Source organism: Chrysoperla carnea, chromosome X (assembly GCF_905475395.1).
Source record: "Chrysoperla carnea chromosome X, inChrCarn1.1, whole genome shotgun sequence".
In the NCBI taxonomy this organism is placed as follows: Eukaryota; Metazoa; Arthropoda; class Insecta; order Neuroptera; family Chrysopidae; genus Chrysoperla; species Chrysoperla carnea.
Window position 1 is genome coordinate 33,322,201 of NC_058342.1, and position 27,226 is coordinate 33,349,426.

Below are 27,226 nucleotides of genomic sequence, written 5' to 3' on the forward strand. Positions count from 1 at the left end.
TAATCTTAAAAACTAAAAATGAAAAAGGTGTTTACGATTATATTTTTTATAGATTAATTTTACAAAAATATTATATTAGAAATATTCACCAAATTTTATTAACAACATTCCTGCGAGCGATTTTCTTGATCGCTTCCCGTTTGCTGTAGCGTAATGTGTAAAAATATGTAGTTGTATATAAAAAAAAAGAAAAAACAAACCCACAATTGGAGCTCAAATCATGCATTTCTTTTGTTTTTTTTTTCTGTTTTTAATATATTTTATGTCTCAAAAAAGCAAATTTTGCTAAAGAAGTTTTCATATTGCCAAATTTTTTTTTTATTTATTTTAAAATTGTACAATTTTTTTTTTTTTGTAACTTGTATTTTTTTTTATAAATATATTTTTTCCAAATGTTGGCTTTTCTTTTATTGATAAGGAAATTAAACTCCGTTTTTTGGGCTTGACAAGTCAGTTTTTTACACATCCAAATTACATTCAATTTTGCAAAGCAAAGTACGCAATCGTACTAAATTTGGGTCATATTTTTCTTATTTGTGGTCAAAATTAACCTAGCTATAATAGATTTCAAGAATTTGGAGTCCTGGTCCCGAAATTCAGCTCATAAATGATAGTTAGCAAAAAACTGACATCAAAGCTGAAAAGTTCGACTCAAAATTAGTGGGTTTGAAAAAAAATTTCAATAAGATCGGATCAAAAATGCCTGTGTTATCAAAAAAATTAAATTTTTTAACTTCATGACGTCATTAAAATCCAAAAAAATTAATTTTGCTCTATCTTTCCCAAATTTTACCCAATTTTGATAAACCAAGTATGGAATCCTACTAAATTTGGGTCATACTTTTCAAATTTGTGGTCAAAATTAACCTTGCTATATTAGATTTCAAGAATTTGGAGTCCTGGTCCCAAAATTAAGGTCATAAGTGATTTCTATCGAAAAACTGACATCACAGCTGAAAAGAATGACCCAAAAATAGTGGATTTCAAAAAAAATTCCAATAAGATCCGATCAAATATGCCTGTGTTATCAAAAAAATTGAATTTTTTAACTTCATGACGTCATCAAAATCCAAAAAATTTAATTTTGGTCTATCTTGCCCAAATTTTGCAAAATTTTGATAAACCAAGTATGGAATCCTACTAAATTTGGGTCATACTTTTCAAATTTGTGGTCAAAATTAACCTTGCTATATTAGATTTCAAGAATTTGGAGTCCTGGTCCCGAAATTAAGCCCATAAATGATAGCTAGCAAAAAACTGACATCACAGCTGAAAAGTTCGACCCAAAATTAGTGGGTTTGAAAAAAAATTCCAATAAAATTGGATCAAATATGCCTGTGTTATCAAAAAAATTAAATTTTTTAACTTCATGACGTCATCAAAATCCAAAAAATTTAATTTTGCTCTATCTTTCCCAAATTTTACCCAATTTTGACTACCAAGTATGGAATCCTACTAAATTTAGGTCATACTTTTCAAATTAACCTAGGTCTAATAGGTTTCAAGAATGTGGCGTCTTGGTCCCGGAATTAAGCACATAAGTGAAATTCCAATAAGATTTTGATAAACCAAGTATGTAATCCTACTTGAATATTTGAAAAAAAACGCAGTTCCTAGGACGCGTAGTAACTATTTTTTAAGGTAATTATTTTGTGTATTTTTATCCATCTTCTTTTTTGAAAATTCTGGCAATGTTCTTAGACTTTAGTTAGATTTTCTAGATAGTAATCTGTTGAAATATTTTAAGTTTTAATAATATTATGAAACTTTTGAAAAGCATTCTTAAAATATATTCAATTTTGTAAGTAAATAATATGTAGGCATACTACGCATCATCCCTTCTCGACTCTTTAAATTGATAACAAAATTTGGTGTGAACTCCACATAGCCTCCATATTATATAACATATACGCAGTGGCAGATTTAAGTGGTCGACAAAAAACGATTGTCTCCTAAGCCCATCTAACGTACGGACTCGAATAGATATTAAATTGATTTCATAAGATCCTGACTGCATTGAAATATAATTACTGTCAAACCTGTATTGAGTATGGGTGTCAGGCCCATACTGACTGGTGATATTGATAATACTTCTGGTGAATAGTACTATTTAACATTGTAATGTCACTGATGCTTCTAATGGCTTATCAGAGCATATTTATTAAAATGACAAAATAGGTTTAGAATAATAGAGGGACGAGCAGTGTGACAACAAACATAGCGTTTACTTCTATAATGAATAGGATCGTAGTTCATTAATGAGAATTGATAAATGAAAAATCATAGCGGAAAAAACAAGTAGAATTGCGACTCAAGATGATACTATCAACTGTAGTTCCAAAAATAGGTCAGTTCAAATCTGATATTAAATTTTCCACAGTGCCCAAAAAAATGTAAAAGTAGACTTGATACTAGAATAAATTTTGAAAGTTAAATTAAAATTGATTCAAAACGAAGAAATTATAACCATTCAAAGATGTTTGTCTGTTTCTTTCTTGCAAAAAAGAGTTTTATATGTAATCTAATCTCAATTCTATATCTTCCACTTTGTTTAATTAGGAGTTTTAAACGTTAATATTTTGCGTACTTGTAAAAATTTGAGTTCGTACCGTGAGAATTCTTTAACTGAAGTGATCATAAAAATCCGTTGAAAAGTCATAAATTAAATTTTCGGATGCTTAACATCACTTCTATTATTATATTAATGCATACATGGAGGTAATTATGTTAATTATTTTTTTTTTTTTTTTTACAAAAATTATGATTAATTAATTCGATAATAAATGAAATTATTGGGTCAAAACATAATGGAACGTTTTTGTTTTTAATTGAAAACAGATTATTTTTTTAAGAACGTTTCGCCCACTCATAGGCGTATATCCAACATGTACCTAATTCAATTATTTGCATTCAATTTATCTGATATTCGGAGTAATTCTTTCGAAAATAAAATATACCAAATCTAAAAAAATTTAATATTGCTCTATCACATCCAAAATTTATCCAATTTTAATAAATCAAGTATGTAATCCTACTAAATTTGGGTCATACCTTTCAAATTTGTGGTCAAAATTAATCTAGCTATAAAAGATTTCAAGAATGTGGAGTCCTCGTCCCGGAATTAAGCACATAAATGATAGCTAGCAAAAAACTGACATCAAAGCTGAAAAGTTCGACTCAAAATTAGTGGGTTTCAAAAAAAATTTCAATAAGATCGGATCAAATATGCCTCTGTTATCAAAAAAATTGAATTTTTTAACTTCATGACGTCATCAAAATCCAAAAAATTTAATTTTGCTCTATCTTTCCCAAATTTTACCCAATTTTAATAAACCAAGCATGGAATCCTACTAAATTTGGGTCATACTTTTCAAATTTGTTGTCAAAATTAATCTAGCTATAAAAGATTTCAAGAATGTGGAGTCCTCGTCCCGGAATTAAGCACATAAATGATAGCTAGCAAAAAACTGACATCAAAGCTGAAAAGTTCGACTCAAAATTAGTGGGTTTCAAAAAAAATTTCAATAAGATCGGATCAAATATGCCTCTGTTATCAAAAAAATTGAATTTTTTAACTTCATGACGTCATCAAAATCCAAAAAATTTAATTTTGCTCTATCTTTCCCAAATTTTACCCAATTTTAATAAACCAAGCATGGAATCCTACTAAATTTGGGTCATACTTTTCAAATTTGTTGTCAAAATTAACCTAGCTATAATAGACTTCAAGAATTTAGAGTCCTGGTCCCGAAATTAAGCCCATAAATGATAGCTAGCAAAAAACTGACATCAAAGCTTAAAAGTTCGACCCAAAATTAGTGGGTTTCAAAAAAAATTTTAATAAAATCGGATTAAATATGCCTGTGTTATCAAAAAAATTGAATTTTTTAACTTCATGACGTCATCAAAATCCAAAAAATTTAATTTTGCTCTATCTTTCCCAAATTTTACCCAATTTTGATAAACCAAGTATGGAATTATACTAAATTTGAGTCAAACTTTTCAAATTTGTGGTCAAAATTAACTTAGCTATAATATATTTAAAGAATTTGGATTCATGGTCCCGAAATTAACCCCGTAAGTGATAGCTAGCAAATAACTGACATCAAAGCTGAAAAGTTTGGCCCAAAATTAGTGGGTTTCAAAAAAAATTTCAATAAGATCGGATCAAATTTGCCTGTGTTATCAAAAAAATTTAATTTTTTAACTTTATGACGTCATCAAAATACAAAAAATTTTAATTTGCTCTATCACATCCAAATTTTATCCAATTTCGATAGACCAAGTATGTAATCCTACTAAATTCCTACAATCTAATGACTTGCCTTGGTAATGAACTTCCAGGGGACAATTGCTAGTTAGTAATATTATGAATCAATCTGAACAGTTTTAACCATAATGATGTTGCAATCCCAAAACATTTGGCCTATAACTAAATACAAATTGATTAGAAACGCCAATGATCGTTAAAATGGGTAAGTTCATTAGGCCATTGTAGGACATTGCCTTTGTATGGTACATATGTATATAAATACAAGTGTAAATAATAGTATATGACAAATGTATTGCTAAGTTGAAAAACGTTTAGAATCGTCATATTTTCCCCAAAAATATACACTTATGCACTGTCTCAAAGGTGAACGGGGAGATTGTCATTCCTCCGGTTTTCGAAGTGTGTCTCCTGTCACCGAGGAAAGTTATAAATTCTATGGACCTAAGCAAAAAGTATAATTTTTGTTCTTTCCAAAAACTTTATGGGCGAAGAAACGAAGCACAAAAAATGATTAAAGTTCGAAAAAATTGAGGAGTAAGTCGGATCTGTTACGAATATCGTAACAGAATTGGTCTCAGAGGTACCTGGTGATTAGGGTAAACGGTTTCTCGTCGTCTAGTAGAGTTTTTGGGAAATTTGTTATATAATCGATTCAAAATCGTTACACGAGGGTTTTTGGGTCACTGAACACGAATATAGTCACAGAATTGGTTTCAGAGGTGCCTGGTGCAACGAAAATGTACAATTTATCAAAATTGAATAATAAGAAGCATTTAATGCGGGGAAAATATGACTTTAGTTATGGAGCCCTGATTCTCACGAGGCTCTTTTTTTTTAAACAATCGCGATTTAATATTTTCATCACGATTTTCAAATAAAACAAATTTAATACGCAAAGAACATCACATTGTTATATTCATGTGCACATAACTTTCTTCAAGACTAAGTGTTCATCTTCTTATAATTAAACAGCGCGGGCGCATCAAATTTTATATAAACATTTTCACGGGAAAGTTTCATAATAATTTAAGAAAGTATTTAACAAAAATAATTATCACTTGGTAATTTAAAAAATTAGCGCGATTTATTGTATTGTTTAAATCTGAATATAAACAAATATGACGAATTTTTAAATCTTATACTTTGTTGCAAATTTTAAAGTAAGCAACATGGGCGTAGTAAAAATACATTTCACATATCTTTTGATAAAACACATGTAGTGGATGCGCAAACCAACAGTTTGTAAGACATGATTCACGTCTGAATGGCCATCAAGTATGGAAGCCCATTTTTCGATCAGAAAACGTGCGTGTTGACACTCCAAGTATTTTTAACAGATTAATTATTTTAGACGAAAAAAGTGTAAAATAAGATATATTTTTGTACCTCAACCTGTTGGGCCAATTTGTTTTTTAAATGTTCATGAAAGTAGATAGATCAAAATCTACTTCTAACTTCCTACCCCTAGAAAACAGCAATATTCTGGTGGCCGCCATATGTAATTTTCATTACTGCCATATCTTCAGTAGCACTCGCAAGTTTAAGACAAATCGATTAACGTCAGAATCATCAAAATCGGCTGACACGTTTGGTCTCTAGTGTGCCAGATAGGAACACACTTACATTTTCACAATATGGCGTCTAGTGGTAGCCATATTAAATTTTCATTACTGCCATATCTTCAGTAGCATTTGCTTTGTTAAGACAAATGGATTGACGTCAGAATCATCAAAATCGGTGCACGTGTTTGGTCTCTAGTGTGCCACATAGGAACAGACATAGACTGATAGTCGGGTAAAAAAAGTCTTTATTGATTGATACATTTTTATTACGGGGGAGGGGCTAGTTTTTGAAACTACCTACAGGCGAAAATTTTAATCCGCCTCTGCTAAGCCCACTTCCCCTGTAAAATTAAAATGAAGTTGATCAACAATTTCATCTTATTAAAGTTTTTTTGATATAAATTAAATTTGTTTTGAAATATTTCTTCGAAATGAATTAAATTTCATGTTAAATTCACTTAAATGTGTTTAGCTATAAGAGAGAACTCATTTTCCCCCCTTCTAAAGATGTTAATTATTGATATCGGTACGGTCTTGTAAAAATTATCAATTCATAGGTAAACATTATAAATAAAATATAGAGAATCATTAATATATAGACCCGTTATGATCAATCGACACTCCTTTCAATAGTTAAATCGCTTTTTCCTGATACTTGACCTTAGAGAAATTATAGTATATCTATTCCATAAATACACATTACATACCAGAATTTATTTTTTTTCAAATTTAATCGTTGGGATTCCATCGTTGCGCTTAAAAAGATGCCAAGGAATTCAATACTTTTTTTGGCTTTGCAGATTTAAAAAAAAAAATAAATACGTAGGGAAAAAGTCATCAAAAAAAGTAAAAATCTAGTTCATCTCTCCAAAATACATACAATTTCAGGCGATACCATAAAACTACTCAACCAATCGTCAAATAAACCCAATTTTTTAATTATTTATCTTCTCCCCACCAGGGGAGAGATGGTATGGTATGGAGGTTAGCGGGCCATGCTCGAGCATCGCGCCTCGAAGCAATGGTTTAGAGCACCTAGCCAAATAGACCCTTGTACTCTATCCCCGCTACGCTTTTCAGTGGCTATTATAACCAACTGATGTACTAAAATCCAGGATTTGCCTAGCGCTGAGTTTCCTAATTTCTTCTGGTTCGACTATGGCCGGACCAAACAATTTCCTTCGCTGCTGTATGAGCGCCGGGCAGTAACAGAGAAAGTGGATCGATGTTTCTTCTGAATTTTCTCCGCATCTGTCACACGCGGGAGATTGTCTTTTTCCAATCTGATGTTGGAACTTGTTCAGGTTATCATGCCCTGTGAGTAACTCTACGATGACTCTAATATCAGCTCTGTTTAATTTCAAGATCTCCTCGGCTCTGTTCCCGAGCGAGTTTCCTTTACCCAACAGGCTTTTGGCGATTCGCCCTCCCTCGTAGCTGGTCCATGCCTTTAATTGTTGATTTTTCAGATTATCTCCTAATCTGTTAAGACCTTCTTGGTATGGCATCCTCGCAAGCTTTTCTTGAGTGGGAGCCATGGTGGTTTCCAGTTTGGCCAGCTTGTCTGCTCTCTCATTACCGTTGCAACCAGAGTGTCCGTCTTTTTTTATATTATTTGCTAGTTTTCGCAATGTATGCGCAAACTGTAAAACTTTGACATTGCTTATTCTATTAATGCAGGAGATTTTTAAAGTTTTACGCCAGAACCACATTTCGTCCGCTTCTATTCTTGCATGCAACACCTAATATGTACACCTAAATCCCTCTCCGTTGACCTTCAATACAGTGTATAAGTCTATATTTTTAGGGAAATTTTGAAATTGGATCAATATTTCTAACCGTTACAAATTTTAGACCAAACTTATAATATTTTGATACGTACTGGGCATAATAAATAATTGCAATAGTGAATTTAAAGAAATTACAAACTGGAGATGGTATAGATTCCGTTCTTGGAAAGATTTACTAACGAGTCCAACAAGCCGCTAACGTAACTTGATTGTACGTACAATAAACGGGTACCCGCTACACACGATTATAGGCTGCTATGGCTATATAAAGACCCAACTGCAAATCATTTACTTATCATTTCGTTAAAATACCTTCCAGTGTAAAGTTTACTTAACTTATTCTTTAAATCAATATTTAATTGTTTTGGTGTTATCAAAAAAACAAAAAATGTATTTCAAATTAATTGTAATTCTAGGAGTAATTACTCCAAATATAATTGCACAAGTACCAAATTTAGGATTCTGTCCTGGCTACATACCAATGGCCGATTTTAACATGAATCGATTTTTGGGTAAATGGTATGAATCCGAACGGTATTTTACATTCAGTGAAGTGGGTTCCCGATGTGTTACCACCAATTATGCAAAAGGTCCAAATGGTAAAATCTTTGTGTCGAATAAAATTACAAATCGTATGTAAGTACAAATTTCGATTTACCTTTTGGGGTTGGGTGATTTTTTTTTTGGGAGGAGTATGATTTTAAAATTTGGATGTTGATTTTGTTAGAACTGGTGTGAAACGTATTATCGATGGTGAAATTAATGAAATTGCAAAGGGTGGTGAAGGACGTATTACCGTTAAATATAATACGTTGCCAGTATCGTATGATACGTCTTACGTTATCTTGGATACTGATTATGATAGTTTTGCTGTTTTATGGGCTTGCAGTGGAATTGGACCAATTCATACACGTAAGTATCAACAAAAGTTGGGATTTTTTTAAAATACTAATAGGGTTGCCATTCCATCCGGTTTTGGGTCGGAGTCTTGGGTTTTCGAAGTGGTCTCCAATCTCCGGTCAAAGCTATAAATTCACCAGTTTTAAGCGAAAAAGTATTTTCAATTTTGATAGTGAATTATGTTATAACTTGACGATATATTTTTGATATCTGGCGTAATTTTAAAATTAGTGAAAATCGAAATTTTTCTATAATTATTCAGCTTTCGATAATTCATCTACATTCATGAAGTTATAACAAAATTCATCAAAGTTGAAAATAAGATAAAAATTATTTCAACCCTAAATCTACCCTGCTTTTACATCGCTTATATGTATTTCTTGAGTATACGTATACACTAATAATGTCTTAGTATTGTACACTGTTGTCAAAAATAGTACCCATTAACAAGAGAATTTTTTGACAAGAACTATCTTAAGGTGATTGTAAACCTACAGTATTGTAAAAAGTTTTGGTTTATTGTACGGTACATACTTATGACCAAATACATGCGTTGTAGTCAAGTTTAGTTTTTGGCTTTAAAATAGGAGGCAACTACAAAAATATATAATATATTGTGTGTAAGTGAGGCTTATAAATTTGATAATATAGATATCGCTCTTCAATCATTAATAAACTAACTATAGTCGTATCTGTTCATCAAATGATGGATCTTCGATGAACTCATAATTAAATTAAAATTTTGTTTTGATATCATTACAACCTTATATTTTGATGGTATTATTATAAACTACAAGATTGTCTAAATATTTTAGATAGTTTTTTATCACACTCTCTAGATTTTTTGAGTAATATCCAATTGAAAAGGATAAACTATATGATTCATCATTTTTTCAGCCAACTTTGAACGATAAAAAAATTAATAAAAATCCCAATGACCTAAGAATTTTTTGTAATTTTTGGAAAATTTGTTAATCAAAAAATGTACTTATAAAGTTTTATTGAAATGTCTAGTATTATTCAATCCTTGCATATCTCCTTAAAATCGCATCGAGTGGATAATTTAGGATCCCTGTGTGTTCTGGCGTGAACTATAATGATTCTCTTTTTCAGAAAATGCATGGGTAATGACACGTGAAAGATTACCAGCCGGTACAGTTTTACAAAAAGCATATGGAGTATTAGATAAATATAAGATCAGTCGTGCATTCTTCGTGAAAACCGATCAAGAAAGTTGTGCTTTAACAGCCGATGATTTCGGAACTCCTGGATTTGCTCCTGATGAAGTAGATGAAAATGATGGTGCAGTGAAATCTCAAGGATTGGTATGTGTAAAAAAATGCAAATATAAGGCTGGGAATATATTTGCTATTGAGAAATTCATATTACATACAATCAGCAAATGTATTGTCACCCTTATTGTATACAAATAGAGATTATATTAACAAAATTAAATTTTTTTTTTTAGGAAAAATCTGCTGTTTCTGTACCTGAACATATTTTAAAATCATCAGAGCTCGAAAAAATTGAAGCACCTCAACAAATCAAAGAACTACCTCAAGAATCAACAGTATTAAACACTAAGCCCGAAAGTCAACCGGAAAAATTGATTGAGAAAATTCAATCTGCGTAAACAAACAGCAAACATTTTCAAATAGTTTTTCCTTAAATATTTATGTATTTATTTATTTTTATTAAATATACCAATTTTCTTTTACGTGTGAAAATTTTATTTTCCCATTTTATCCTCAGAAACAAATTAGATCATTTTATTGTTTAACTTTATACAAATTTAATGTTAATACAGAGTGTTCAGAAAATGTAATGCTTAATTTTTCATCTTATGAGCAGCTTTTAAAGAAATTCAAGTACCGCCATAATAAAAAATAAAGAATAGTATATTACATATTTTTTACTTGCTTCCGTGTTTTGTTAACTTTTTTTTCTGTATTAATTTTCCGGACACTTTGTATATTTTCAAAATCATAAAACGCATATTTTCATATTATTTATGGATATGCAAACTCATGAATGAATAGATTATAATTCATTTTCAAAAACAAAGTTTGACCTATTTATGTCTTAATGAAGCTAATAAAATGATATTTTATCACAGGAAAACCGATTTTAGATCTCTTGTTGGTGAGTTGGGTCAGAGTAACCCAACCAAATCTTTTATCTATGATTAGAGGATCCTCTCTGGGTCAGTTAGCTCATAGAACAATTTATAATTGTTTATTTTTGAATACAGATATCTGTAATTTACAGAAGTTTAACAATTCACAATTAGATGTCTCTGCCAGTCAAATATCATTCATATAATTATCTGTCATATTCAATGTCCTCTACCCTTGATCCAAGTAGAAATATCTCGCAGATGGATCATTTTATAGGCATGAATGGGTATTTTCAAAGGCATTTCGAAATTATTTTATTTATCATCCAACCAGTTCACAGTTAATTAGATAAGTAAATCAAATATTAAATTAATAATAAAATTTCGGAATAACTAGTAATCAATTTGGAATTACCGCTAAATAATTACCTATTTCACCTTGGGAAAAAATATTGTTTTCCTGAAAGTTTTTTGTCTTTAAAAAATTATATGGAGTTATTAAATTTTAACTTAACCTGCGTTTAATTGTTTTAAAACCTACTTTTCCTCTCATGAACCTCATAAGGCCATCTTGGATAATGGATACCCTTCTCTTACACAAAAAAACCACCCTTTTCGAAATAATTTCGTCGTTTCAGAACAAGTATTTGTTCTTGAGAAACATTTTGTTAGAAACTCTTTCTTTATTGCTAAAAACACATTGAATTTGGTTTTAAACCTATTCAACCCTAGATCTAACTCAACCCAAGTACGTTAGGGTTAACCTACGGATTGAGCTAATACATGTTTGCTTTTTTTGCTAACGATTAGGCTGAACACAATCAGACTGATCTTCAGATACCAGACCACAATGGCGTAAAAGAGAATGATCCAACGAATTCGCTGGCATGGGACACTTCGACTCAAACGCTTGACCCTAAGCCTGACATTCTTATAGCAAGATGCTCAATAATTTATTAATTTGACAGGGCCATATTGGGTCTTTTGACAAAAATTTTTGAATTAGTGAGTCTCACGTTAACATAATTTGAAGTAGATCAACTATCGTGTGTTTAGGGTGAGTCTCAAGCTAACATAATTTGGAGTAAATGATTAGCATCAACAGAATATTATCAAAGTATTTGGAGTTAGGATTTTGTGAGGATTGGTGAATCAACGTAGTCATAGGCTTAACCAAAAATCTGCAGACTCGTGTTAATTGGACCCCATTAAAGTCATAATCAACCCATGGATCAGTAAACGAATGTAATCACAGGTAAAAACTATTAATTTTTCCTCGAAAACGATAATATTCTGTTCATCATGATAGTATCCGTGAATCCTTTTCGTTATTATTAACGATCGCATTTTACAGACACATTGTATAGAAGGTACGGGTGATTGTACCCGTTGATTTTACAACGGGTTTCATCTTCTTATCATGTATAAAATTGTCAAAATGTTAATTTCTACGTCTCCGCATATAAATTATATTTTATAGAGATCACTGATCGGTGATCTAGTATACAAAAATGTCGTAGTCGAGTTTAGGTAGAGTTTAAATCTACCATAAATAAATAATTTCAATGCAAAATTAAAATTAAACTAAAACAAAAGACAATCAACATAATAAAAACAAGTGATAAACAATAAGTTAAACAAAGATGGAGTGAAACAGTTGAACATCTGATATATAAAACGATATTTCATATCTCAAATGAACACAGTTTATTGTCAAAACTTGTTGAAAGATCTGATTAGACCTTAAGATTCCATCACATTAAAATCAGTTGTCAATGATATTAAAATGTAATTTATGTGAGTGATTTAGTGCGAAAAAAATTGATTCCAAAATGAATACACAGATTTTGTCACGAGAACGTTTAGGATTTTTACGGCCACAATCTTCACAAAATTTGCAATCTTCATCGTCAACTTCATCTGTCACACCGCCACCGAACAACACACAAACAAATGCAGTTGCAGTTGATGTGGATGAAAGCAGTTATGCTGAAGTTGAAGGAAAAGTGAAAACTCGTTTACTATCCATGTGGAATAACATGAAATATGGTAAAATTTATTTTCGCTATCATTTTTTGTTTTGTAATTTTTGTAATCATTTGACCTATAAATTTTACAAACTTCTGTTTACTATTTTGTTATCAAATTTTCCAGTTTTCTTTATTTTTCATGTGTTCTTTTTGTTGTGCAATTTTTGTTTCTGTTTACGATTCGTCATTTTAAGATTAAGTCGTTCGATATTGTTTTCATGGAATTTTGTTTACTCATTTCTTTTAATTTTCAAAATAATGCGTTCGAAAAATTGGAATAGTTCACGATCTTCCCATTTTTACAATCAATGTTTATCGGATTACCCAATTAATTCAATTAATTCATTTTTTCCTTAACCAACACAAACATTGTACAGAACATGTCATAAAAAGGGATAGGAAAATGCCAGGAAGGGAGAGGTATGAAGCTATGGTTGGCTTGGCTAGGAACTATCCCGATATTCACCTAGCAAACAAATTGATTCTCTTCATGTATATACGAAACTCCCTGTACATCATTCTCAAGTTGTAAAAACCAAAATATTAATGAAAATAATTAATTTTTATGAAGTAATTAGTTTTAAAAAGGTTCAAGGGTTCAAGTTTTTTAAAGTGGTGTAGACCCCCTTTAAAAGGGAGTCTGGAAAATGCTATTTTAAGGAAAATTATACAACAAATCAAGTATGGCTTTAATCTGTAGGAATTTCTAAAAAAATCAGGAACAAGTATGATCAATGATATTAAAAAAGTGAAAATAAACAATTTACTGAGTTAATTGTTGAAATACCATGTATAAGTAAAGAAAGATAGCCACTCTTACACACAAAGTAATAAAATAAAAGTATCTTTCTTCTCACTTCCTCAATGGATATATTATATGCTAAACAAACACATACATAATATTTGTAACGTATAAATTTAAAAATATATACAATACGTGTATACATAGTATATGTACCTAGTATATGTATTAGCGCTCTCACGGGTAAATAATGATGTTAACGAAAAAATGTTTCAAACAAAAGTTGTTTATTTTTTTATAAGAAAAATTTCTTACATTTAAACTTTTGTTCTATCTCTAACGGTTTACAAGATGGGTCCTACGTTGCTCATTTACGCACTTAACCTCACTTTTTACGCCTTAAGTACGCTATAAAAATTTCAACTTGATATCTCTTTTTGTTTTTGAGTTATTTTGTTGACAGACAGACAGACATTCAAACGGACAACCGGAAATAGGTTTTATGAACCAAATACCTATACCAAAACTTTGTTCGTAGCATTAATATTTTTAAGCGTTACAAACTTGGGACTAAACTTTGTATACCCTGGTATATTTCATATACACATGGTATAAAAATCAGATAAACTAAAAATAAAACCGGAAAATATCATATGTATCATTTTAATCTGTCAAAATAATTAATGTCATTACGTAAATGGCAAAATGCCAGTAATGGGAAAGTCCGGGATATATTTGGAAAGAATTTCGAAAATGCGTTAAAATTAAACTAATTCACAATCGTAAAACATTTTCTTGTACGACTTTAAAATTCAATTTGATTGAGAAATTCATGTACAATAATCATAAAATTTGGTTACAGTATAACCTCGATATGTCGATCTATCGCCGAAAGTCAACCAAATTTTCATGTTTTTGGATTGTTACGACCCAAAAAATATAAAATTTTAATTCAATTAGTATTTTCCCAGAACTTTTTGCAATTTTCGGTCAAAATTACCCTATGTAACAAATTTTATTAAATTTTGAAGAAAAAATTTTCTTGTTATTTTCCCGTTGTGAAAAACCCGTAAGAAAATTTCCAACAGTTGGCAAAAAACCCTTTTTAGAGTAATTTTGGCACAAAAAATGCAAAAATCGAATCCTTATGACAATAATTTCTGAGATAAGATATTATATGAGGGTAAATTTCTTCAATCGATATCTCAGAAACTTGTTGTTTATGGACGTGCCAAGGGGCATGGCAAGTCAGGACAGATGTTGCACCCTGGATTAATTTTGAGTATTATTTCCCGAACATCCTGTATATAATTATCATGTGACAGGTAGTAATGAATATATATAAATTAGAGTTAGTTAACATTGAATTTTCAAAAAGATGTCAACCTTGCACTGATTTAGCAATTTTAGAAGAATTGAATTTTAATATTTATTACTTATTATCTATTTCCACATCAAATAGACGAATCATTTTAGACGGAAAGTGAAAATGAAGAATTTTTTACTACCTTGAATGAGTTTTATCAAATTACGAATCAAAAAATTTTTCACGTTTTTTTCGATTTTTTCTAAGGGGTACCCCTTAAGAAAATTACGAAAAATCGAAAAAAAGTTTTTGGTCTCCAATATCGATAAAACTCAGTTCATAAGGTAATTTCGACCCAAAAAAAACAAAAATCATATTTATTTAATGATTGAATCAGTAGTTTTCGAGATAATCCCAGAAATCGGTCCGAAATATAGTTTTTCTCGAAAACTACTCGTCCAATCGTTCAATTTCAACGATTTTTGAATTTTTTAGGTCAATTTTGTCTTATAAACTGATTTTTATCAAATTCTGAAACAAAAAATTTTTCGCAATTTTTTCGATTTTTTCTAAGGGGTACCCCTTAAAAAAATTACGAAAAATCGAAAAAAAGTTTTTGGTCTCCAATATCGATGAAACTCAGTACATAGGGTAATTTCGATCCAAAAAAAACAAAAATCGTATTCATTTAATGATTGGACCAGTAGTTTTCGAGATAACGCCAGAAATCGATCCGAAATATTGTTTTTCTCGAAAATTACTCGTCCAATCGTTAAAATTCAACGATTTTTGAATTTTTTGGATCAATTTTGTCCTATAAACTGATTTTTATCCAATTCCGAAACAAAAAAATTTTCTCGTTTTTTTCGATTTTTTCTAAGGGGTACCCCTTAAGAAAATTACGAAAAATCGAAAAAAAGTTTTTGGTCTCCAATATCGATAAAACTCAGTACATAAGGTAATTTCGACCCAAAAAAAACAAAAATCGTATTCATTTAATGATTGGACCAGCAATTTTCGAGATAACGCCAGAAATCGATCTGAAATATTGTTTTTCTCGAAAATTACTCGTCCAATCGTTCAAATTCAACGATTTTTGAATTTTTTTGATAAAATTTGCCTTAGAAAATGATTTTTATCAAATTCCGAAACAATAAATTTTTCACAATTTTTTCGATTTTTTCTAAGGCGTACCCCTTAAGAAAATTACGAAAAATCGAGAAAAAGTTTTTGGTCTCCAATATCGATAAAACTCAGTACATAAGGTAATTTCGACCCAAAAAGAACAAAAATCGTATTTATTTAATGATTGGACCAGTAGTTTTCGAGATAACGCCAGAAATGGATCCAAAATATTGTTTTTCTCGAAAACTATTCGCCCAATCGTTCAATTTCAACGATTTTTGGATTTTTTAGGTCAAATTTGTCTTATAAACTGAGGGAAACCATAAAACGTTGAATGATTCAACTTGAGTTGTCGACGAATCAAATGCGATCTCGAAAACTATTATTTTTAATTAAAAAATCATAATTGAAGTTGCCTTCAATGTCGCTATAATCAATTTCAACTGTATTTGTCTGACAAAATTGTATTTTGATTACCTAAACATTAATTATTAATTAATAAATAATATTGAATTTTAAAATATTTAATATTTATGCTTGATTAACGAAGCTATCTAAAATATTTATATTAATTACTACCTGTTATGACACTAACGTGACGTCACGTTATGAGCAATACAAAGAGGAGAGTCGAGGGGCTTTGGGGGAGGGGGGAAAGTTTCTTAATAAAAATTTAAACAATAAATTAAACTACATGCAAATTAATGGAAAACTAGAGAACACAAAATGGTGAATAAAAGCTAATTTCTAAAGCTATCAATCAACATCGATTGATTGATTGTATGAGGAATATATTGAAAAATTAATATTGATAAAAATTGAGCTCGTTGTGAAAACAAACAATTGACTGAGTTAATTGTTGAAATACCATGTATAGACAGTCTTGATTACACAATGTTTTTTTTATGCCATGTAAGTAAAGAAAGATAGTCACTCTTACACACAAAGTAGTGAGAGTATCTTTCTTCTCACTTCCTTAGTATACATAGTAATAAACAAACACATACATACATACTAACGGGTAAACAGTGATGTTTACGAAAAAATGTTTCAAACAAAAGTTGTTTATTTTTTATAAGAAACATTTTTTACATTTAAACTTTTGTTCTATCTCAAACGGTTTACAAGATGGGTCGAATCCAAGACCCACTTGACCCATGTTGCTCATTTATGAACTCAACCTCACTTTTTACGTCCAAAGCACGCTGTAAAGCTTGCTATATCTTTTCGTGATAATAGGCGGACGGACAGACAACCGAAAATGGACTAATTAGGTGATTTTATGAACACCTATACCAAAATTTTGTTCGTAACATCAATATTTTTAAGCGTTACAAATTTGGGACTAAATTTAGTATACCTTGATATATTTCATGTATACATGGTATAATTTTGATCGAAAATTAATTTTTTTAATCGTAATTTTTTTATTTATAGGATGGGCCGTAAAAATCAAAACAAATTTTTCCAAAGAATCTCCAGTAATTCTATTAGGTCGATGTTATCGTAGAAAAGCTGATAGTCAACCTGACATAGCGATTTCAGCTGGATCTGCAGGTAAGAACTTTTCTTCCAGATTCTGTGTATCGTTTTCTTTTTTTTAAATTTATTTTGATTTTTTTAGGTAATATCTCGCAATTTGATGATTGTGAATCAGACGGTATCGATGGATTTCGACAAGATTTTATTAGTCGAGTATGGCTGACGTATCGTCGTGAATTTCCAATATTAAATGGATCAACATTTACATCAGATTGTGGATGGGGTTGCATGTTACGATCTGGACAAATGATGCTCGCACAAGCGTTAGTGTGTCATTTTTTAGGCAGAAGTACGTAATCTTAAATCTAGATAATCGAAAATTTATATTCCCAGAGTGGCCACAAATGGAAAAAATCGGGAATTTCCAAAATATAGGGCTTTGTATTTCATATTTCTTGGGTCAAAATTGTATTGTTAACCAAGTTTAATCAATTTCCGAAACAAAAAATTGTTCATGAATTTTTCGATTTTTTCTAAGGGGTACCCCTTAAGAAAATTACGAAAAATCGAAAAAAGTTTTTGGTCTCCAATATCGATAAAACTCAGTACATAAGGTAATTTCGACCCAAAAAATTCAAAAATCGTAGAAATTGAACGATTGGACCAGTAGTTTTCGAGATAACGCCAGAAATGGATCCGAAATATTGTTTTTCTCGAAAACTACTCGCCCAATCGTTCAAATTCATCGATTTTTGAATTTTTTGGATCAAATTTGGCTTATAAACTGATTTTTATCAAATTTTGAAGCAAAAAATTTTTTACAATTTTTTCGATTTTTTTCTAAGGGGTACCCCTTAAGAAAATATCGAAAAATCGAAAAAAAGTTTTTGGTGTCCAATATCGATAAAACTCAGTACATAAGGTAATTTCGACCCAAAAAATTCAAAAATCGTAGAAATTGAACGATTGGACCAGTAGTTTTCGAGATAACGCCAGAAATCGATCCGAAATATTGTTTTTCTCGAAAACTATTCGTCCAATCGTTCAATTTCAACGATTTTTGAATTTTTTGGATCAAATTTGTCTTATAAAATGATTTTTATGAAATTCCGAAACAACAAATTTTTTACAATTTTTTCGATTTTTTCTGGGGTCCCCTTATGAAAATTACGAAAAATCGAAAAAAAGTTTTTGATCTCCAATATCGATGAAACTCAGTACATAGGGTAATTTCGACCCAAAGAATGCAAAAATCGTATTCATTTAATGACTGGGCCGATAATTTTCGAGATAATGCTAAAAATCGACCCGAAATATTGTTTTTCTCGAAAACTACCCGTCCAATCGATCCATTTCAACGATTTTTGAATTTTTTGGGTCAAATTTGTCTTATAAACTGATTTTAATCAAATTCCGAAACAAAAAATTTGTCACAATTTTTTCGATTTTTTCTAAGGGGTACCCCTTAAGAAAATTACGAAAAATCGAAAAAAAGTATTGGTCACCAATATCGATGAAACTCAGTACATAAGGTAATTTCGACCCAAAACAAGCAAAAATCGTATTCATTTAATGATTGGACCAGTAGTTTTTTAGATAACGCCAGAAATCGATCCGAAATATTGTTTTTAGACGTATCTGTGGTTGGTGTCACTCCTCTTCAGATATTTTTCAAGGTAGTTTCTTGTGGCCGCTCTATACGAAAACCATGTTCATTAAATAATTTCGCAACCGTTTTAGTCGTTATCAATTGATTTTACGATTTGAAAAAAATATGTTTTAGGTTGGCGATGGAATCCCGATGAACAGATTACATCCGGACGTGGCTTCACCGATGACGCAACACATCGTATGATTATCAAATGGTTTGGTGATAAACCCTCACCAAATAGTCCATTATCAATACATACGTTGGTTACGCTTGGCGAAACGGCTGGTAAACGACCTGGTGATTGGTATGGACCAGCATCCGTTGCCCACATACTCAAACAAGCTGTGAAATTAGCATCAAAAGAGAACTACGAATTCGATGATATTGCTGTTTATGTTTCACAAGATTGTGCTGGTAAAATTTTTTATAAAGAAAATTCATCCGAATGGATGGCAATCGATCTTTAAAAACCTACTTAGTACGAGAATTTCGAGATTCGTGTGCAATGCGGACTTGGATAAAGTTTGCACAATAAAGTTATAACAATGGTGACTTCGACTTAAAATAACTCGCTCATGTCTGCCTTAGATTAGAGTCTTTAAACTTGAATTTTGAAGACATCTTTCTTTTAACCACAAAAAGACTGAGGGAATCTTATGAAACCAATTTAAACGCCATCCTGATCACGCAAGCATTTTCAAAAACTAATCTCGAATGTTTTTTTCCTTTCTTTTCAGTATATATTCAAGATGTTTTGGATGAATGTTTAGTATCATCACGGAATCCAACATCACCAAAAAAATGGAAATCCTTAGTATTATTAGTACCAGTTCGATTAGGAACGGAAAAATTGAATCCTATTTACGCTCCCTGTTTAACCACGCTATTAAGTTTTGAAAATTGTATTGGAATCATTGGTGGACGACCAAGACATTCGCTTTATTTTATTGGTTACCAAGGTACGCAATTTCCACAAAAGTAGACAGAAAGTTTCTTCCTTAACACCTAGACCTATAGATCCTTTATGCTTTCCTTGAGGATATCCCCCAAGTCCGTTTAAAATCGTTTGACTTTCTCAATAATCCAATTTTAAAATTTTATTTTTAGATGATAAATTAATACATTTGGATCCTCACTACTGTCAAGAGATGGTTGATGTTTGGGCACCTGGATTCCCCTTAACATCGTTTCATTGTCGATCACCACGTAAAATGCACCTTAGCAAAATGGATCCATCGTGTTGTATAGGATTTTATTGTCATACAGAACAAGATTTTTATAATTTTATACGCAATATTAAACCGGTAAGTTGTTCCTTGCAATATTTTATAATCAGAATGACCTACAATTCAGGTGATATCAATTTTAAAATCAGAATGTTCGTGACCTTTTGTATTCGAATCGATTAAGGATGTATGAGTGTCAGGGTAATATTGAATAAAAGGCATTATTTTTCTTTTATATGAAGTTCGGTTAAGCCTAAATCAATTCTGAAAATCTTAGGGGTGGTGGGGAAGGGTTGTTCGATCAGTTAAATAAATAAATAACTTAAAAAATAGGCGTATTTTACATTGGTCTTATGGCAAAACAGTAGATTGACAATTGACTGAGTTAATTGTGTTAATATTATTAGTAAATGAGTAATATAGGTGAATTGGGTCTTGGGTCCATAGAACCCATCTTCTAAACTGTTAGAGATAGAACAAAAGTTTAAATGTAATAAATATTTTACAATATTGTAGGTTTAAAATCACTTTAAAATTTATTTTAAAAAAATTTTTTGTTTCAGTTCCTGATTCCACCATCAGTTCATATAAATTCCACATCAGAATCAAAAAGTGGATCTGATTATCCATTATTTGTATTTTGTAATGGTAAAAGCAGTGACGCAAACACAGCACCACCAATACGATCTTTATATCCATTATTAGACTCAGAATACGCTAATTTTTCAGTACAAGATTCTGATAATGATCTAGAAAGTGAAGAGTTCGAAGTTCTCTAAATTCGAAAATTGTGTGTAAATTTTTTTAATTGTGTTTTTTTAATTTTTCTTTTTCATGTAAATTATTCACCCATTAATATTGAACCCCACACAAATTAAGAGAAAAAAACCATTCGGGGTCAAATTGTCTGAAAATAAAGGTAAAAGGCCATTCTTAAGGGAGTATTCTGGTTTAGAAGCCTAAATTGTAGGCATTTTTCAAACTAAGATTATAAGAAAATTTTTAAAAATTAAAAATTCTTCGAATGTGAAGTGGGGGCTACAAAATACACAGCAATAAAATACTTACTGAGGATTACGACTTACCGAGCCTCGAGTTATCGAGATTTCACTGTAGTAAAAGGGAGGCTGAACTGCAGAAGTCTGTCAAGGCCTTTTTATCAACATTTAATGAATCTTTACCAGAAAATTCGCTGCATCCCCGAAAATAATTCGAATTTTGAACAATCCACCAAAAAAATTGATTTTTTCAAATTTCTAGACCAGAAAACCGCGTTAACACGCTGACCAAAAGTATCTTTTATCTCTAAAATGGTTCAAATCTGAAACATAGCAATAATTCACGGCTACTAATACTTTTGGAACTCTGGTCCCATTCAATTTCTAGACGATTTAACCGAAAGGTGTTTTTCATTTAATTTATGAGGTATCCTTTATCATCCTAATTCACATTCTCCTAGTTTTTAAGTATTTTTAAGTGATACATCCCCACCCTTTTATTGTTAGTGCGCATATAATATGCGCAATATTCGTTTTATTTTCCCATTTGTATTAAATTTTAAATATTAATTATTATAAAGACTTTACAATTATAGATTTGATACAAATTTTGAACGAATCAAACTTAAATCAAATGAAAATTGTACATTTTTAAACCTCAATTTTTTTTGGATCCAATTTGTGGATCAAAATTATAATTGTAAAGCTATTGTTAAAAATTTGTTGGTCACTATTTTCTAGTGACATTATTTTGCGTGCAAAGCAGCACTAACTTATAACAAAAAAAAAATTGTAAATTAAAAAAGAAATCAAAATGGCGCTATACATTTCTTATGACTCAACTGCAAAATCTTCGCGACCCGGACACCCGTCAACAATAAAATGTGATGGTCGCCTATTCCTAACGTTTTCTCGATAAAGAATTAAAAAGGTGCTAAAATATATTTCGAGATAATTTTTCAATTGCAAATCGATAGAATATTGGATTTGAATACTAAGAAAGACTCCATCTAGTGATAATAAAAAGAACTTTAGTTTATAACGCCCATAGTTATCCATTAAAGAATAATTTCGATTGGTTATTTTAAACTTGCGTCTTTGAATAGATAAGTGGCATACTGAATGTATTAATTACTAGCAGTTGTCTGAATACTTCGCTGGGCAATTTCAACGTTAAAAACAAAGACAATTACGACATCGAAATTTTAAATATGATATATGTTATCCATTAAATAATTATTTCATTTTGTTATTGATTACTAGCAGTTACCTGGCTGCTTCTCTATGGTATTTTAACCTAAAAAACAAAGATTACTGCGTTATACCCTTCATTTCCCTTCCCCTTACTTATGCTCCTTTTTTTTCTCAAAACCAAAGGTTTAATCATTGATTTTTATTGATTACTTCGAATCGGAATATTGACAACACATTCAAGTATTTTGGAAGATTGATATGAATATTATCCATAGACATAATATCATAGAGCTGTAAAGCCATAATAGTAGGCGTGCAAGAGAGATGAAGACAGCAATACACGTCTACTTTATCTGCCTCTCCGTACTGCGATCAATCGTATGCCAATGACAGCTCTATGGTATTCGCTCGAAAGTATATGAATTAACAAAAGAAAACCGAGCTCAAGAACAGTTTACAACACTCGGCTTTTTTTTTGAAATTATTTATCAAAAACGAATGAACGCGCACTTATTTAAATTACGAAACAATAAATTTTAGTATTTACGGGTGCCCGGGTCATGGGCTTATAACTAAAGATACTTTTTTATGGTGATGCTTGTCACTTATTTTGCACGTCAATAGACAAACTAAAATTCTTCGAAATTTTATGACAGAATAGGGGTAGGGCATCATTATGAAAAGATATCCTAAAATGGAATCTTCCACATTGATGTGGCTGAACTTATCTCCTTCTCTTAGTGCTATTGATAGAGCTAAAATAAGAAAGGGTGTCACAATAAAAATTTCAATTTTCAACATGTCAGACAACGGACACTCGAATTATTCCCAAATTTTCATTTGTTCTTTCAAATATTACGCCCGATTTTAGACCTATAATTCCTAAACACATATCGGCATCTAATGAGAAGAGGTAGCTAAGTTCAACCACCTTCCATTTTTAGCTTAAACAAATAACTCAAAACTTTATGAAAATCATTATTTATTTATCAAAATATTTTTTTTGGACATCATTTCAAAAATCAACAAAAAAACAAATAAAGATATAGCTTTAAATTTAAGTGGTTGGTTGTTTCTTTTTAATCTTTCGTTTCTTTTTAACATTTTTAAGTCGTTGATTTTTATCCGCCATTAATTGTTTTTCATTATCCAAATCCAATTTCGTTTGTTCCAGTGCTTTTTGGTAAACTTCTGTTGGTGTTTCATTTTGAATGATCTCATCTTCAACAGTTATATCCTCTAGATTCACTTGATTCGTAAATAATTTCAAGAAATATGATTTTTGTTTTGTATTTACTAAGGTAATTGCTGTTCCTGTTTTTCCGGCTCGTCCTGTACGTCCTACACGATGCACATACGTTTCAATATGCTTAGGTGCATTGTATGATATTACATAGTCCACATCCGGAATGTCGAGACCTCGAGCTAGGGCATCTGTACTTACCAAACTGAAAAAAAAAAGATTTTTACGATGTTAGAGAAGTAATTAATCAATAAAAGTAGGGTAGGGCATAATAATAGTAATAAAACAAAAGAGGGGTACCGCTAGTGGGTCCCTAGCACCTAGACCAAGAGTCCTGTGCCCTCCGAAGACAAGACGTCTTCGGGTAGGAGGCGCTATTAAAATCAGAATAAGCTAAAGGATTCTACCGAGGCCAGACGCACACACAGAGAGCCCATAGCTTCTCCGTCGGGATCTCTTCCAAGAAAGATAGATCCAAGGTTTCAAACCCGAACATTTTGAATCTATGGCTTTCCTTCATTGAAAATTTCTGGGTTTTCCCCATTTCCACAATCCCCTTAAGTGCTTTTTGTGTTAATTTACGTAAAATTGATAACTTACATGTTAATTTTTCCAGTTGAAAAGTTCGTTAAAGTGATTTTCCTTGAATTCGGACTCATAATACTCGATAATTCTTCCACAATAAACTGATTATTGGACATATGACGTAATAACAAAGTTAACCGATGTGCTTCTAAACCGCTACCGGTAAAACATAGAGCTTTCGTCATTTTAAACTTCGTAATTAAATAGAACAAAACTTGTGGTTTCATTTCAATCGAACAGATTAAATACTTGTGATTTAATTCTTGTGGCATTGCTAATTTTCCAACAATATCATCATTTTTCACATTTTCTAATTCAATTTGACCATTGGCTGTGTTCGATGTGAACAGTTTTGGTTTAAATAATCCAATTTGATATAATTTCTCTGGATCCTGTGTTAATGTTGCGGATGCAAGAATTTTTTGTGGTGGAGGATTCGTATTTTGGAAAGTTTGTAAATTTATTTTACCAACACGAAAATTTGCTTCCTCTACAAAAAAAAATTCATATAAATAGTACACTAATAAAATTTTTTACTTGAAAGTTTTGGGACAGCCTGTAATTTTTTATACCTTTTCGCATATGTTGTTCCAAGTGATAAATCCAATCATTTTGTTCGCGATCAATCATTCGATCTGCTTCGTCCAAAATTAAGAATTTTAAGTGTTTTAACGTAAATCCAGGTGTCATATGAATATGATCCACAAGTCTTCCAGGAGTGGTTACTATTATATCGCTTAAATGAATATATTCCTGGTCATCGACTACAAAATGATAAAAAAAAGCAATTAGCACAGGTTAATCGGGAGGTCTCGTTTTAATTCGTTTTGGAAACTTTCGTATTCAAATTCTCTGATGACCTCACTTGTAGGGTCTGTATGAAGGACGATCTGACGATTATCTATACATGTTATTTGCACCTGCAAGGCATGCAAGACCTTTAGACAAAGAGACTAGGAATCCGCCAACACAAAAGCTTCCAATAACTACATAGCCCTCTTTGCATACTTTTTCGTATTATTGTCTTCTGTTCGGCTTCAAATGGTATTCTACCCGTGCATAAAGTCACCCGAACTTTTGTTAATTTTGCAAATTTTCTAAATACTTCAAACACTTGACTTGCAAGTTCTTTTACAGGCAAAACAACCACCGCACGAATTTTCCGTACAACTTGATATTTTAATGCCTGAAATTATATTTATATAATTATCCATTTTTAAAAACTTGCAATGGTCGGAAATTTCGAAAAACTGACCAAAATCCAAAACATGAAATTTCTATATAAAAAAATTAATCGAATTCCAAAAGCAGAGAGATTTGAAAAAGGTTGGAAATTTTTAGTAGGGTCTGTAAGGTCTAGGCCTACTACATTTTAGTCAGATTTTTGAATTTTCCAACCACTATGCGACTTTAAAAAAACAAATTACTTGAATAACGGGTATAACAAAAGCTAAGGTTTTGCCACTACCTGTGGCAGCGGAAATACATATATCACGTGGCCAATATGGATAAGGTTTATTGATTTCTTGTAGAAAATATGGAATAACAGCTGATTGTACTGGAAAATAATGTGTTACACCACTTTCTCGTAACAAATCCTGAAATTGTTTTTCCACGTACATAACATCTTCAATTTTCACTTTCAACTCTTTTAAATTTCCATCAACTTGAACCGGATGTGTTAACCAATGGGGCAAAACTCGTTTTACCTAGAAATTTCATCAATCAATATATCAATATTTATGTTTTAATCGAGGAAATAAAGTATTTGACTCAGAAAGAAACTCCGTGCCAACATATTTTTATGGAAGCCGATGAAAAATGATTTCTGAGTGTACTCAACAAAATTTCATCCAAAAAGATGTTTAGATGTTATATGTTAAACAATTCTAAGCATTTTTTCTCTCCTGACAATTTTCACCAAAATTGATTATTTTGTGGATCTAGTCTTAAAAAGGGTATGATATTATATTTTGGACCATTCTAAACACTTTTTGACTCTTGACATTTTTTACACAACCTCGCCGTTTTCGATATATAAGCGTTTGAAAAAAAGCCTAATTTTTCAAAAGTAAGGTTAAGTAAAAAGTGTTTTATAACAATATGACCAAAAAAGAGTTGGAAGAAAGTACTTTCTGTCTAATAATGACCCATAAATTTGGGAATTTCCCAATAAAACGAGCGGGTAATAACTAGTAATATTAAATTTCGATACATACTTCTTTAATTTTATTAAGTTTATCATTTCCAATAACTTGAAATGAAAATTCTGTTTGAGGTTTTTCAATATCATTTTCTTTAGGTAGAACAATTTCAATTTCTTCTTTTTGTTGGGGTACCTCTGGTAACCTCTCATGTTCATTGATAACCTCTGTTTTATGTTTCTTTGATAGTGGAAATGCTTTTTTAAATTTAATCTTCTCGCGATTACGTTTCCGTTTTTCTGTCTTCTTTAATAATCGTTCTAAATTCTTTTCGGCTACCTCTTTTGGAACTTTATCGGTTGACGATACGATTGTATCGTCTCCAACATATCTAAAATAAAATTTTCTGTGTGATATTTTTACGAACCACTTTGTATTATATTAATGATTACCTTCGTATTTGAAATAAAGACATTATTTAAACTCAAACGTTTTGATATTTTAAGAAAATATCAATAATAAAATGTTTAATACTTAAATTTTTTATTAATTTATAATTTTACTGATTTTGTAAATACACATGGTTCACATTTTTATATTTTGTAGCCATCTGTAGGAAAGTTTATGAATATAAACAAAAACCATAAAGATATTATTACGAGATAGAGATCCAAAAGTATCAAATTTCATTTATCTAAACTGTGATCGATAAATTGATAATTATATTACGATTAAAATTTGTTTTAATTATCGCTTGAAATTTCTCCGAAATTACCCAATTTACATAGGATTTTGGTAACAGAGTAAAATATCCCCGTACATTAACATTTCGTCCCTTAACTATTAAATATGCAAAAAA

At 30.9% G+C, this 27,226-nt stretch overlaps 3 protein-coding genes across 3 annotated transcripts; 2 read left to right on the forward strand and 1 right to left on the reverse strand.

Annotated features, from left to right (window-relative positions):
* The first annotated feature begins 8,013 nt into the window (after positions 1–8,013).
* Positions 8,014–10,158, forward strand: LOC123302776 (apolipoprotein D-like). Its single transcript, XM_044885866.1, has 4 exons — positions 8,014–8,261; positions 8,353–8,537; positions 9,639–9,850; positions 9,994–10,158. Exons 1-4 carry the CDS (start codon positions 8,014–8,016, stop codon positions 10,156–10,158), a joined length of 810 nt encoding a protein of 269 aa, XP_044741801.1.
* A 2,078-nt stretch (positions 10,159–12,236) lies between these two features.
* LOC123302755 (cysteine protease ATG4C) lies at positions 12,237–21,740 on the forward strand. Its single transcript, XM_044885833.1, has 7 exons — positions 12,237–12,690; positions 17,282–17,401; positions 17,469–17,675; positions 19,110–19,391; positions 19,715–19,936; positions 20,085–20,281; positions 20,767–21,740. The coding sequence occupies exons 1-7, from the start codon at positions 12,474–12,476 to the stop codon at positions 20,980–20,982; spliced, it is 1,461 nt and encodes a 486-aa protein (XP_044741768.1). The 5' UTR covers positions 12,237–12,473; the 3' UTR covers positions 20,983–21,740.
* Positions 21,741–23,405: 1,665 nt separating this feature from the next.
* LOC123302745 (probable ATP-dependent RNA helicase Dbp73D) lies at positions 23,406–26,960 on the reverse strand. Its single transcript, XM_044885818.1, has 7 exons — positions 26,820–26,960; positions 26,443–26,758; positions 25,651–25,932; positions 25,232–25,409; positions 24,796–24,987; positions 24,239–24,713; positions 23,406–23,843 (listed from the first exon to the last, which is right to left on the reverse strand). Exons 1-7 carry the CDS (start codon positions 26,840–26,842, stop codon positions 23,453–23,455), a joined length of 1,857 nt encoding a protein of 618 aa, XP_044741753.1. The 5' UTR covers positions 26,843–26,960; the 3' UTR covers positions 23,406–23,452.
* Positions 26,961–27,226: the final 266 nt, after the last annotated feature.